Raw genomic sequence first — 15,185 nt, forward strand, 5'->3', positions numbered from 1 at the left:
TCAGTTGGAAATGAGAGGATTTGGCATCATTGTAACCCCGGGGGAAAAAATAAAGGCTGATGTGTAAATAGAGTTCTGGGCAAGTAACCACATGGTGTTGTGCAGGAGGGAATTCAGCGAGGCAGCTGGCCCTGGCCACATGCCCTTCCCCAGGAGGCAGGGCCAGCCCTAACCCTTCAAGTCAGCTTCTGTTATCCAGCCCTGGGAACCCTTAAAAAAAGTTGCTTACTCTGATTTCTCCAAACATAAAATTGGGGCAGTGGGATTTGCCATTGCTGTGTAGCCCAGGCCTGTGGTGAGGATTAATTAGTGTTTTTAAAGGGCTGTGGGTTTGGTGTGGTTTATTTATTTTCTCAGGATGAAAGCCAGGACGCCAGCACCAAGTGTTAACAGCAAAGGTTTGATGTATGTTACTTGAGATGCACTGTGTGAAGTGGGGTGGATGGGATACAAGGCTTGTGGGACTGCCTTCAGCATCCAAACACATTTTAATGCTCCCCAAAGTGAAGGAGGCAGAAGAAAAGTCTTTGAAAATTAAAAAGGAGCAAAGACATCTGAGTTTAGGCTCTGCGACTGAGGGCATATACCAACCCACACCAAGGAAAATCTGATGAGTCCCTACAGACAAATAGTAGCGTGTAGAGAAGACACAAAATTTTGCCAACTTTGTGTCAAGCTGCAAAATGTGCTCCTGTATTCAGCAGACAGAAAGCATCCCAGCAGAGGCAGTCAGGGGCTCGCGGCTGGTGGTGGTGGAGAAGGGTCACATACCAGCTTCCCCGCCATGGTACAGGTGGGCATGGGGGTCACGGACACTGGTGTGGCCCCAATTCCCACTCACTGAAGACCCAGCAGCTTTCCAGATAGGACAGTCTCACAAGAACCCTCCTGACTGGTTTAAGAATTTTTTTTTTCAACGTTTATTTATTTTTGGGACAGAGAGAGACAGAGCATGAACGGGGGAGGGGCAGAGAGAGAGGGAGACACAGAATCGGAAACAGGCTCCAGGCTCTGAGCCATCAGCCCAGAGCCCGACGCGGGGCTCGAACTCACGGACCGCGAGATCGTGACCTGGCTGAAGTCGGACACTTAACCGACTGCGCCACCCAGGCGCCTCTTTTTTTTTAAGAATTTTTTTTTTTCAACGTTTATTTATTTTTGGGACAGAGAGAGACTTGACTGGTTTAGAAAAGTAAATCTTTATGGCTTTATTCCTGATTATGGAAGTTATATGTGCTCATTACTAGAATTTGAAACTGGAGAAATACATCTAAAAAAAGTACACATATGCCCCCTCCCAATCCCAGCAGCCAGAATATAATTGCTATTAACTGTTTTCAAGACATATTTATAGGACACAGATTTAATTGTCCTCAATTTAGAGGCGATGAAATGGGAAACTCAACGAACTTATCCACAGGCTTATGGGAACTAAGTCAAAGCTGGAATTCTAACCCAGACTTCTGGACACCTTGGACCTCTGTGTGTTCCAGTAGGCTACACGCCTGTCCCTACACCCCTCTCTCTCATCCCACCACCGTCCTGCAGTGTAATTACTACAAGGCCCTGCAGCACTTACATAACTAGCTTTACAAACAGAAGCTGGTGTCATGCACACAGGCTGGTTGTACATGAAAGTGCAAGACTAGTGTCACGGTTGTGTCCATTTTTCTAGCCACACTTGTGTGTGTAATGTTCCACTGACATGCTGTTATTTGAGTAAGATGACTGTAACACAGATCTGGGCATCCTTTTGCCCCAAATCCCGTGCAAAACAGAAAACAAAGAGACTCCTGAAATTAGTAGGACGTGACTGTCGCGTGAGGCCTGAACCTGGAACGCTGTGCATTTCAGGTCTGTTACTTATCCGCTCTGTGTGACCAATGACTCAGCGTCTCCTTCCTAGTTATAAAGAGGGTGGGCAAACTGAATGCCTTCTAATTTCTGGTATCCTATGCAATGATGAACACTCTCCTAAGGGAGAGGTGGTGGGCCTCATGCAGCCCACCTAACTTTTCTTCCTCTGCTCAGTATCACATTTCAGCCTGAAAGGCAGAAGGTTGCTTCTGGATTGCCACTTCGCAAATACACCAGGAAGAATGAAAGTGCTTTGATAATAACATATGATATTATGGCTCTTGCTAGATTTATTCTATTTAAATGAATGAGTGATAATCAACTTCACTGGTTAATTTCTTAGCACGCATTGTTTCAGTGTGTACAAATCTCCACAACAAAACGGACTGAGAGAGCTATAGGTGAAATCTTGTCCTCCTTGGAACTCACGGCTCTGATTGGGGAAAAGACACACACACAAATAACTGGGATGAGGGAGCGAGAGCTCAGTGTCCTAGGGTGCTCCAGAGAAGCTCGAGGGACTCAGGTGTGGAGGGGTCAGACAGAGTTTCATGGAGGAGAAGGGATGTGAACTAGTCCCTAGAGGAGCATCAGAAAAACACAGGAAGACGACAGTGGCTGAAGGCAGACAGGGCAACGGTCCTGAGGGGTCACGTCAGCTGAATGATGGAGGTTGCAGCCCGCAGGCTGAGGAGTCTGCGCGTGGCTGTGGGCAGTGGGAGACCACCGACAGCCGTCAACCAGGGAAGTCGGAAGCTGTGTCCACGGCCTCTCCCAGACCAGCTTCTAACAAAACTTAAAGTCTAACTGACCTTCAGTGTGTACATCAGTACCTAGCTCGTCACACCTGCTAAATAAATAATCTCAGAAAGGGACTGAAGGTTGCTCCAAGGAGGACATGGGGAGCAGCTCGAGGCAGGCAAACCTGGACAACTCTTAGAACTCAAGTATAGATTTGCCAATTTTACCACAGAAAATGAGTGTGTGAGAGGGAGGGAGGGAAAGACTGTTCTTGCACTCTGTAATCAAGAGCAGAAATAACATCTCATTATAACCTTTAAAGAAAGGAGGCCTTTTAAACGAAATAGTAATAAAGCTATATGGAATCACTTTGAAGACTTGGCCTTTGGTGGTGTGGAAAACGCTAACATCTGTCAGTGCCCTTCATCTACAATCAAGCTTCTACCAGAAGAATCTGAGGGCTTTATGCGTGTGCACGTCTGTCAGGTATATAGGTATACACTGCACGACCAGATGTAGGTGAGAATTCTAAGGATGTGCGGGAAGCCACGTCTGACTTCCCAGGTGAGCTGGTGGTCTCAGACGGGGTGGGCTCATTAACTTCAGAACAGCCCATGTCAAGCCTGCTGCCTGTAGGATGGGTGTATATATTCTCTCTCAGGCAAATGAATGCCTTTGAATTATTTCCCCTCGTGGTCTGGGGCACTATGGCTGGAACCTAAGGGAGTGTGGAGCTCCTCACAAGCACGTAGAGCTGGGCTCGCACCTGCAGGAGCTCAGGCCCTGACTTGGAATCATGGCTGCTCCCTAGCACTGTGGATGTTTCCGGGCTTTCCGTAAGTCAGCTTAAACAGCATCATCCCTGTCCCTCAAGCTCACACAGGTTTCCCCCACTGACTACCCTGACTGCTCGAGAAGGACCCTGAGTCTTGGTCAGCCTGCTAGAAAGAAATATTTTAAAGATGGGAAATAAGTAATCCTTAGGATCTATTCCTAGAAAGGAAGGAGGGAGGATAAAAAGGTACTATCTGGATAGAGACCAACACAGGTCTGTCCAAAGTTACCTTAGAACAAAGCCTGTAAAGATGAATAAAATGTTTCCTCAAAGCACACAGGAAAGCGAATACAGCCCACACGTCCGATACTGGCCCTGGGGTGGGGGGCGAGGTAGAGATAAAAGCAGAGCCAAATTTGGGGCACTGAGAGGACAGTGGTCAATGAAACAATGACAGGGAACTTGCCAGAAAGGGAACACAAAGAGAACAGCAGGAGAGGCAGCTCCCTGGACTCAGAGGGGAAGTCAGGCTGAGCTGCACACAGAGGCAGGGACTTTATTAATATATGTATTTGTCTAGCAAGGAGGTCTGGGGAAAGGACTGAAGAAAGGCAGGGAAAATCCCACATCATCTCTCTTCTGGCTGATATTTTCAATGCAGGGGAAGGGTGAGGGTGAACATTTATAAACTGGATAAGTAGCTTCAGACGTCTGTATGTGATCATGTTATAATGGTCACAAGCCACTTCTTAACGGTAATTAAACTATTTTTATTTAGGAACAAAATGTAGGATGCAAGTTCAGGCATGAAAAGGCGGGTGTGAATTGCCATCTGGAGGTACTTTTAGGTTCAGGAAATGCTAAACGACAGTAAGACAATGACTTTAGCCTGTTGATCTATGATCACTCATTAACAAGTATTTATTGAGAAATCACTATCATGGCAGATTCCATGCTATGCACTGGGAATATGGCAGTAAATGAAAAAGATACAGACCCTGTCCTCATGAATTTCTATGCTTTTGTTTGTTTGTTTTACATTCTATTTATTTTTAATTGTGGTTAAAATATATATATATATAAAAATATAAATATATATATATGTGTATATATATATATATATATATGTGTATATATATATATATATATATATATATATATATATATAAACTCTGGGGGCGCCTGGGGGGCTCAGTCAGTGGGGCATCCGACTTTGGCTCAGGTCACGATCTCACGGTTCATGAGCTCGAACCCCACGTTGGGCTTGCTGCTGTCAGCACAGAGCCCGCTTCGGATCATCTGTCCCCCTCTGTCTCTGCCCCTAACCCACTCTTGTGTGTGCTCTCTCTCTCTCAAAAATAAATAAAAACACTAAAAAATATATTTTTAAAAAATATATAAAACTTACCATTTAACTACTTTTAAATGGACAGCTGAGTGGCATTAAGGACATTCACGTTGTTGAGCCACCATCACCCCACTCCCAACCACACAACTCTTTTCATCTTGCAAAACTGAAACTACACCCATTAGGCACTAAGCCCCATCTCGCCTCCTCCAGCCCCTGGCAGCCACCACTCCACTTTCTGTCTCTATAATTTTGACAGTAAGGTACCTCATATAAGTGGAAGCATGCGGTATTTGTCTTTTGGTGACTGGCTCATTCTACAAATGTTCTTAAGGTTCATCCGTGTTGTAGCATGTGCCAGAATTTCTGTCCTTTTTAAGGCTGAGTGATATTCCGTTTATGTGTGTCCTGCATTTTGTTCACCCTTTCATGCCACCAACTGTGCGTTCCCGTTTTACATTCCCACCAACAGTACATAAGTGTTTAACAGCATTTTACAGCCCCAACATTCCCACCAGTAGCGCCTAAGTGTTCGAATTTCTCCACATCCTCACCAACACTTGTTATTTTTCTACCTTCCTTTTTTTTTCTTTTGATAGTAGCCACCCTAATGAGTGTGACCTGTGGTTCGTTGAGACTATTTATGCTTTACCACAGAATCTCCTGGTCTATGAGAAATCCTATGAACTCTAGTATGTGTTTATGTCTGTGTCCCAGTCTTTTGGGAATATCTTTGTTATTAACACCTAACCCAAAAAGTACCAAGGGTATGTGTCCATGAAAAGTGCCCCAACTCCACCAGTAGGAAGGGCCTTGGGGGCACCTTAGAATAAGAGGGAGGGAGTATGGCTGCTCAACCCCAACAGGCCAGCTTCTCAGGGGATCTGGTACTACATAGAAGGCAGGGCTCCCCTGGGAAACGTCTAACGCCTGTTTCTCTGATTCATCATAGGAGGGGATATTGGTCCACAACCCCCAACAAGACCCACTAAAGGGGAGAGGCAGATGAGTAAGTAAATTGATGCAGTGATGTTTTACAACAGGGATCAAAAAAGTGGGCAGGATGTGGTAATAACAAAATCCTATAATTCAAATTACTCGAGCGCTGATTTTGTTTCTCATCTTTCCTTGTTTTTTTATTTTAGAGACGAGAGAGCACATGCATGAGTGGGGGATGGGGCAGAGGAAGACAGAGGAGCCAAAATCAAGAGTTGGATGCTCAACCGACTGAGCCACTCAGGTGCCGACAAATTACTTCAGCGCTTCTAATGTTTCTAACATTTTCACTTGTATTCATCTCTTTTACAACCATGCCTTTGGCTACGTTGCTGCTTATCAATGAGCACAGGGTGGAAAAGGAGACCGACTGAGTCAGGGGTTTTGCCCCTTTGAGATCCTGTTTAGAGACCCGAAGAATGTTGAAGCTGGAAGGAACTTCAGACATTTTAATTCAATGTTCACTTGACAGGTGAGGAGACTGGTGAACTAAGTGGCGTTTGGGAAGGAGAGGTAGAACACCACCCTCTTGTGCTATAAGGAAGGACAAACAATCTGGGAAGTGCTGGGGTTAGAAACCAAAGAAATGGTTCTGTGATAACATTGACTCAATTGTTAACCTTTCACATAAATTCTAGATCGGCTGCTCTATGATCTTATTCCACAAAGCCTCTAGAACATATTCATGAAATATACCCTATAAATAGGATTTGGGGCGCCTGGGTGGCTCAGGAGGTTAAGCGTCCGACTCTTGGTTTGGGCTCAGGTCATGATCTCATGGTTTCGTGAGTTTGAGCCCCGCACTGGGCTCTGTGGTGACAGTGTGGATCCTGCTTGGGATTCTCTCTCTCTCTCTCTCTCTCTCTCTCTGTCTCTCTCTATCTCTCTGCCTCTCCCCCACTCATGCTGTCTCTCTCTCAAAAATAAATAAATAAACTTTGGAAAAAAAGAATGTGTAAATTTGAAGACTTGGTTGTCCTATAAATACATATTTTCTTATAGATGGATTTAATCCCCCCAATTAGTTGCATAGAAAAGGCAATGAGCTTGTTTCATCCTCCCATAAAGGAGCAGGGCCCCAAAGACAGCTCTCCTTTTTTCAACGTCTGCTGCAAGGTAGATTGAAATGAATATAAAAACTGGGGAGAAAAGCCCATGGTGTTGTCCATGTACGAGGAGGAGTGGCACTTGGCCACCGGCAGGCAGAGTCAGAAGTGAGCACCCCGTTTCTGTGGACCAACGGTGAATGTGGTTCCACGTTGATGCCAGCACCGGACAATGTCCCTCATGACAGGCAGGAGTTCCTAGTTGGCAGGGCAGGTCAACAGGGAGGCCTGGAGGGAGCTTTAAGGAGGGGGGGGGAGGGTGGGAGCAGCAGAAGGCCAGAAAATGTCCCTGACTTTGTGACAGCAGTAAAGGGTCTTCGTAAGTCCATCACTTAATATGTGGGAAACTGAGTCCAGGAAAAGTGGAGGGACTTGCTCAAGGCCCTAGAATCTATGGGTGGCAAAACTAAGATGATTCTCTCTTCTGATTTCCATGCCTTCTTAACTTTTACACTGGAGAAACCTTGTGCCATGCTGTGATTTAGCTGCGGCACTTTAGGGGAGGTAGCAGATCCACAGCGGGTTGTACGTACTAAGAACCTGCAGCAGGCAGCATTACAACCGACTTACCCAGAAATATACAACCTACGCCCCCATTTCTGCTGCTAAGAAAAATTCAGCTTGGTGAGTGGAGGGGGCTTAAGGCTTTTCTTCTGTAGATGGAACATAGTTGGTTAAGGACAGTGGCAACTATTACAATGTGTGCAGCATACTCAGCACATCCTTGGTCTTCATACTGGGTTTCTCAGTGCATTTAATTACCTACAAGTCTTAAAAACCCTTCCTGCCTCCCCTCTCTTCCCTTCTTGTGAGAGATTCTGATCTCACTGGTCAAGAATCACTGCTCTCGTGGGGCGCCTGGGTGGCTCAGTCGGTTGAGCGGCCGACTTCGGCTCAGGTCATGATCTCGCGGTCTGTGAGTTCGAGCCCCGCGTCGGGCTCTGTGCTGACAGCTCAGAGCCTGGAGCCTGTTTCAGATTCTGTGTCTCCCTCTCTCTCTGACCCTCCCCTATTCATGCTCTGTCTCTCTCTGTCTCTCTCTGTCTCAAAAATAAATAAACGTTAAAAAAAATTTTTAAAAATAAATAAAAAAGAATCACTGCTCTTGTGAGCCAGTTATGGACTATAACGTGTCACACCCCTTTGCTGTGCTGGGGCAGAGAAAAGGTTAAAAACCATGGATGTTGGGTTCTTAGTAACTAGTCACGGGAGTCTCTGCTCCTCTCACACTGCTGATCAAATCACTCCCTGGCACCTTCTAGAACAATCCTTGTAGACTAACAGAAATATAATGCAAATTCATATGTAATTCTACATTCTCTATTAACCACAGGAAAAGGAAAGAGGTGGAATTAATAATAACGTACTTAACTCAACATATCCAAAATATTGCCATTTCAACTAGTAAATATATTTTATGATATATTTCCAATTTTTTTATACTAAATCCTCAGAATCTGATGTGTATTTTATACTTTAGCACATCTCAATCCACAATTAGCCACATTTCAAATGTTCAATGGCCACAAATGGCTAGTGGTTACCATATGGACATAGAAGTACCCTTGTCTCTCTCAGGGACATAAGTGACTCCAATTTCTCCATACCGCCTCAGGCCCTTTCCTTTCCAAGTCTAATGCTTCTACTCTGGTCCTAATTCTATCCCAACGCTCCTCCATTAGTCATCACGTAATTATTACCAAGGGCCTACCCAGTGCTGGGTATTCATGTTAACTTATGAGGATGAAAAGATGAATCAGCCACAGAGCTTGACCTCCACGAGCTCTCAGCTTAGTGGGAAATGAAGGCACAGTATAAGAGAATTCGATGAAGGATTTACACACAGATACATACAAAGGGATGCTGAGGAAGGACTTTCTGGGGCTCCAAGGAGCGTTCACATAGATGGGATGTTTCTTTTGAGTTTTAAGGAATGAGGAGAACCTGTGGGAGGGCAGGGTAAGGTGTTTCAGCCACAGAGAAAAGCATTTTCAAGACAAAAATAGGACGATCTGCCTCCATTAGAAAAGGCAAGCGTCTAGCAGGGCAAGGAGTGGCAGGTGGGAGAGTGGGGCCGCGGATGCCCGTGGACAGAGTTACTGTGGGGTTGCTGTCTAAGCAAGGAAACCCTGTGCCAGGCTGTGACACAGACTGGAGAGGACAAAGAAGTAAGGAGAGCCTGAAGGAAGGAACGAATAAAGGGGGTGGCAGTATGCCTAGAAAGGAGGGGAATGTACAATGAACGAAAGAAACGGAGGAGCATTATTTTCTGAAGACGCCAGGCTTTATGATGGAGGCTGGACAAAGGGCCTAAGAGTTAAGGCTTTCCAGGCCCAAACTCACTAGGCTCGGGTCCTCAGGGCCACTAGCATGGCATTTACACAGCACTGTTACAAACTGTAGTGATCAGAGAGCACAAATGGCTTCCTTCCCTGCAGAATCAATGGGGCTACCTATGCCTTAATCTAGGCAGTAGCCAGAATCAAGCTAAATCACTTCCAGGATTGCTGGGTGAGTCACACCTGTGTGATGCAGCAGGTGCTGGGTAGCAGCTGGCCAGCTCCATCGGATGATGTGGTAGCTTATTTGCCCTTGGGTTTCCTGGAAGAAGGCTCTGGAACTCTCAGGTGAGAAGAAGGCAACAACAATAACATGACTCCCACAGTGAGCAGGAGCCTCTAGAACCCTCTGGAAAAGCTGAGGCAGGGAGATGAAATGGCTGGAAGATCACATAGCTAGGAATAGGCAGAGCCAAGAGCAGAATTTACCCCCTGGGCCACTGAAGCCACGATGCGATCAGTACAGCAGGTGTTATGGAGAACTGTTTACCCTGTCAGCAAACTCAAGTGGAAAGGAGAACGTTAGGCTAGAGACACATCAGCCAGTAAAACTGTGTTCGTGAGCCAAAGGGATTCAGTTTAGTAGCAATAAACAAGGTACTCACACGGTGAAATATCCACAAAGTTTGGGTCGATATTATGCAGCAGCTCCTTTCTGGGGGATGGGCTTCCTTCACTAGAAGAGAATTTTTTAGGACACATTAATTTCCTCTCCCAAATCAATATGAGGATTTTTAATATTTCCCTTTCTTGCACTACAGGAAATAACAAACCTGCCAATTAACAACTTTGTCATGCATTCAGAGATCTCTAAAATCTGCAGTTGGTGTGTCTTCAATTCATCATTTGTCTCCATGATAGTAATGATGAACATCTGATAAGACTTTTAGTGTCAAGTATTATGACAATTAAAAAATAAGAGTCCTGTGACCCTTGGGGCACCTGGGTGGCTCAGTCGGTTAAACGTCCAACTTCGGCTCAGGTCATGATCTCACGGTTCGTGAGTTCGAGGCCCGCATCGGGCTCCGTGCTGACAGCTGGGAGCCTGGAGCCTGCTTCGGATTCTGTGTCTCCCTCTCTCTCTCTCTCTCTGCACCTCCCCTGCTTTCTCTCTCTCTCTCTCAAAAATAAAATAAAAGATAAAAAAAATTAAAGACTCCTGTGACCCTTTGCAATGAACGATGTGGCTGTATTTATACGCGGCTATTCCTTACAAAGGGGCAATGAGAACCCAAGTTGTTCTGTGTAGGTTTCACGCTGACCATTCACAGGGAGACGCGGAAAGAACATCTGCCAGGATAGCAGCATCAATACTACTATCACAACCTACATTAGTGGTGAACAGAAACTTGGGGATCACAGACCAACCCCTTATGTTACAAGTAAGGAAGGCACAAAGTTATTGGTCAAATCGTAGATGATGTGACTCTCAAAATGGTGTTCTCAAAAAATTGAGAGCATTAACACCACCAGATGTATGTGGGGAGTGCATGATGCACCCAGGACATTTGCTAGTATGTACTCAGCCTTATGTAAGAAGTTGTTAGATGCAATTTCAACTGTGGGGAGAGGACTATTTGAGAACCCAATAAAAGGTTGCAAAGTACTACTTGTTAACACTGTAGGCTTTGTATACAACTGAATAATCATTAAGGTCCCTGATGTAACCAAGAGGACATAGTTTCAGGCAGCCCAATAGCCACACCCCAAAATCACAGGTAGCTATCAGCAGCAATGGCTTAGGATTTCAAGGCCGATAGAATTGTGTATTTGCCAAGTAAAAAAAATATATATATTTTTTAGCAAAATTTAATTAATTAAGAAAACCCCAAGCTTCAACTACCATCAGCATTATTTTATGAAATAAAGATTATTTTAACAGCCAAAAAGGTAGGAAGAATATGATCTCAGAATAAATGACAGCTCTTCAAAGCGAGTGCTTTTAACTTTAGTATTCTTTAAGATTTCCTTGTTCCCTACTCCATAAAACACACCAATTAGAGACTGAGAGGGAAATACACAGGGATGTCTCTAGTCCTGCAGGCACCAGAGGCAGGGTTACTGGGGAGAGGGGGCTATTTCCCAGGACTTTTCTCATTTTCTTCCTGAGGCAACTAACTATCTGATTGTCCTGGAGACTGTCAACCAGTCCAAAATGAAAGGAACTAGAGTTTGATTCCAGAAACTCTGAATGCAAGTAAGCACGATTAGCAAAGAAAATGGTAAACATGAGAAAATCTAAACAGGATGATGATGATGATGATAATGATGATGTCTAATTTGTGGGTTCAAAGTAAATAGAGTTAAAATCTGGATGATAATAATAGCAAGTAAGTCAGGAGGGGAAATCAGAATGGATGCATTTTATAAAGTCTTATCATTCAGAAAAAGTTAATACTATTGATGAGATTTACAGTTAGCTAAGTAAAATCTGCATGTTAAAATTTTAAGGTGACTTAAAAATAAAGATAGAATTTTTCTGGACTACCTAAAAACAAAACAAAATTCATTCAATTCAAAAAAATATCCAAAAACGTCAGGGCCAAGATATTAGTACATAACCACTTGTCTTTAAAAGCAAAGTTCACTGGAATACCCCAAAGCATTAGGCACAGTTAAATAAAGGATATTTTTCTAATAACTTTTAGAAAAAAGTTTCTCTGTATGTTACTCATTCATATTTTTTTCATTATTCAGAAGAGTCACAGATATTTCAAAATAAGGAAACTACAAAGAAGAGATGACGTTTGGAATACCTGAGTTTGTGAGTAATCCTGGTGATGGATTAGGTCCTGGAAAAATCTCCACAGGCAGAATCACCAGGATGCAAATAGGAACAAAAGCAACAACAAAACCCAAACAAAAAACAACCAATTCTCTTGAGCATGTTATGATACTACTTTTTAAAATGTAGTCATTGGAATATTTTGAAAAGGATGTGGTTACGGATATGAGGCAAGAAGACAGTATGTGATCAGTGAATAAAACAGTGATCAAACACCCTTAGTCACTCCAAGAAATTTATTAAATAAACCAAAGAAACCAAATGTACATTTAGGGACTGAGTAAAATACCATAAATCTTGGGTTACTCCCCCTCAAAATATAAATTAAAAGCCCAGACAAGTTCATGTACTAATTCCCTGGGGCTAGCCTTTTGGGAAATGATGGATTTTAGAAATATCTCCAGGTCGATTTTTAAAAAGATACATACCTACATGGGAAGTAATTATGGAAATATGAAAAAAAATATACACCAAACTTTTAACTGGGGGGGGGAGGATGGATGGGTGGAGTGAGGTTATGAGAACTTTTAATTTTTATAACTAGTATGTATTATGATAATTGGGACATTTTTAAGATTTTTTAAAAGTAGTATATAATTTCTAAAAATTTCCAAGGCCCCACAAACACATCTAAAAGCATAACAAGGGGGAAAACTCAGATATTTTACAGGATTTTAAAGACAGGAAAAACTATCCAAACTAGGACATACATGTAATATTTGAACATGTTAACTTCTGGAATGTGATTGTATTCTACCTACTTACAATGTAGTTATCACAACGATTGATGATATAATTCCCTCTCAGGAGTCTGAGAATTCCCATGCACATTTAAGAACAGGATTGCTTTTACCAAAACGGAGAAAACACAATAATGGGTTTAGAGTCACTGGGTTCTCAAATCTCAACACTAAAGGCTTTGTTTCAATAATGGGTGCAGGGTCTTAATGCCTGAGAAGGAGGGGAGGAGAGGGGAGGATGGGGAGGGAGGGAGAGAAGATGGAGGAAGAAAAGGCGGGGGTGGGGGGGGTGGAGGGGGAGGAGGAAGAAGAGGGAGAAGGAAACAAGGGGGTAGGGAGAGAGGGAGGGACTGTGGGTTTCCTTTAACAGCTATGCTGCACTAAGTTACCGGTACAGTTTCACGAAAGTGATTATGCACACACATATACACATACACACATCCACTCGGGAAGGCACAGAAACCGTGTGGCTCACTGCAGTGGAGACCAGGGCACAGCACACTGATGCTGGATGGGAGAAGGGGACTCAAGCCTCCGGAGAACACAGGAGAACCTGGCAGGTGAGGGGTGTTGGGGAGTCGGGTGATAAACGGGGATCTCAAAGACCAGCCCTGCAAGCTCCATAGTATTGCATAGGGAATAGTTTAAAGTCATGATTCTCAAGTGACCAGCAAAGGGCAGAGAACTACTGGTCACTATAGAGGTGTAGCCCAATAATGACGATGCCTGGAAGGAAGAATAAACACCTCCCTGACTCGGCTCAGCTCCCAGGAGGAACTCGGTTTCCCCAGAACCAAGAAACTGGACTCCAGCGCTCTGGTTACTGGGAGAAAAATCTCTACCACTGGATTAATAAACTGACATTCTCTTTTCAGATTAAAAGAGAGGAAAGTTCAATGAGCAGGCACCTGTTTTGAGTGCAGTTTAAAATACTCTTAAAGGCTCACAAATCCTTGATCATCTAAAGTTGAGTAGTCTCTAATAATCATATAAAAGATCTCACTCCTGTACCTGGAGAGAAAAATGCTTAGGCTTTTCTTTTTTTATCTTTTCCTCTTCCTGTGTATTTTTAGGGCAAACCTCTTGCACTGCCGTCAGAGTGCCATCCTTTCTTCTCTGCGCCTCTGGAAATTTTTGTCACCAATAACCTCTACTTTTTTTTGCAGTTTTTCCACATATTTATGTATTTATTTTACCTTTAACTATCATATCTTCTCTTCACCATTAAATGCCTCCGAACAATATTGTAACTGAAGTTATTCTCACTTTATCTCACATTAGAATTACCCGAGGAGCGGGGCACCTGGGTGGCTCAGTCAGAAAAGTGCCAGACTTTCGCTCAGGTCATGAACTCATGGTTCGTGGGTTTGAGCCCCATGTCAGGCTCTGTGCTGACAGCTGAGAGCCTGGGGCTGCTTCTCATTCTGTGTCTCCCTCTCTCTGCCCCTCTCCAACTCATGCTCTACCTGTGTCTCTCTCTCTCTCTCTCAAAAATAAATAAAAGTAAAGAATTACCTGAGGAGCTTTCACATCCAGATGCTCCGACTACATCTTGTAACCAGAAAGATCACTGTGGGGCAGAACCCAGGCATCAGTACTTTTTTGAACTCCTAGCTGATTCCAGTGTGCAACCGAGAGGCACTGGGTTGCGACCACTGCTCTGGAACAGAGCTATTCAAACATTAATGTACATGCAGATCCCTAGGAGATCCTCTTAAACTGTGGATCTGATTTATTTGAGCAGGTGGGGCCAGGAATCTGCATTTCTAGCAGGTTCCCGGGTAGTATGGTTGTTGCTGGTCTGAGGACCACACTTTGAGTAGCGAGATTGGAGAAAGTCCCTTGGAGCCCTGCTACACAGGACTGGAACTCCTTCAGCGTTTCCTAAATTAGAAATTCATTTAGTTTAGACCTGATTCTAGAGCGATGGTTCTTGACCCTGGCTACACAATGCAATCACCTGGGAAGCTTTAAAACATACTGATGCATGAGTTCCACCAAAAGAGCGTGATCTCATTGACATGTGCTTCAGCCTGGGCATGCAGATTTATAAAAGTAATTTGTTTTAAATTAGCTTTAGTAAAATATAATTTACAAATCATACAATTCACCCATTTAAAGTGTTCAGTTAGGGGGTGCCTGAGTGGCTCAGTCGGTTAAGCATCCCACTCTTGATTTTAGCTCAGGTCATGATCTCACTGTTTGTGAGCTTGAGCCCTGAAACAGGCTCTGTGCTAACAGGGCGGAGCCTGCTTGGCATTCTCTCTCTCCTCTCTCTCTGTCCTTCCCCCATGCTCTCTCTCTCTCTCTCTCTCTCTCTCTCTCAAAATAAATAAACATAAAAAAATAAAGTGTACGGTTAAATATTTTTAGAGTATTCAGAATTATAAAATAACATCCAATAAAACAAAATCGAATTTTATTTTTTTCCCATACTAAATAAAAATTATGTACCCTTGCAGAAGCCCTAGGCAATCACTAATCTGTAGCATTCCTTC

At 43.7% G+C, this 15,185-nt stretch overlaps 1 protein-coding gene across 1 annotated transcript in view; it reads right to left on the reverse strand.

Annotated features, from left to right (window-relative positions):
- Positions 1-15,185, reverse strand: part of ARSB (arylsulfatase B) — a 172,051-nt gene that overhangs the window by 54,967 nt on the left and 101,899 nt on the right. Inside the window, exon 6 of the mRNA XM_043592749.1 lies at positions 9,768-9,838. Within this exon, the coding sequence (XP_043448684.1) occupies positions 9,768-9,838 (71 nt within the window). The remainder of the gene's footprint in view (positions 1-9,767; positions 9,839-15,185) is intronic.

The sequence above is a fragment of the Prionailurus bengalensis genome, chromosome A1 (assembly GCF_016509475.1).
Source record: "Prionailurus bengalensis isolate Pbe53 chromosome A1, Fcat_Pben_1.1_paternal_pri, whole genome shotgun sequence".
Lineage (NCBI taxonomy): Eukaryota > Metazoa > Chordata > Mammalia > Carnivora > Felidae > Prionailurus > Prionailurus bengalensis.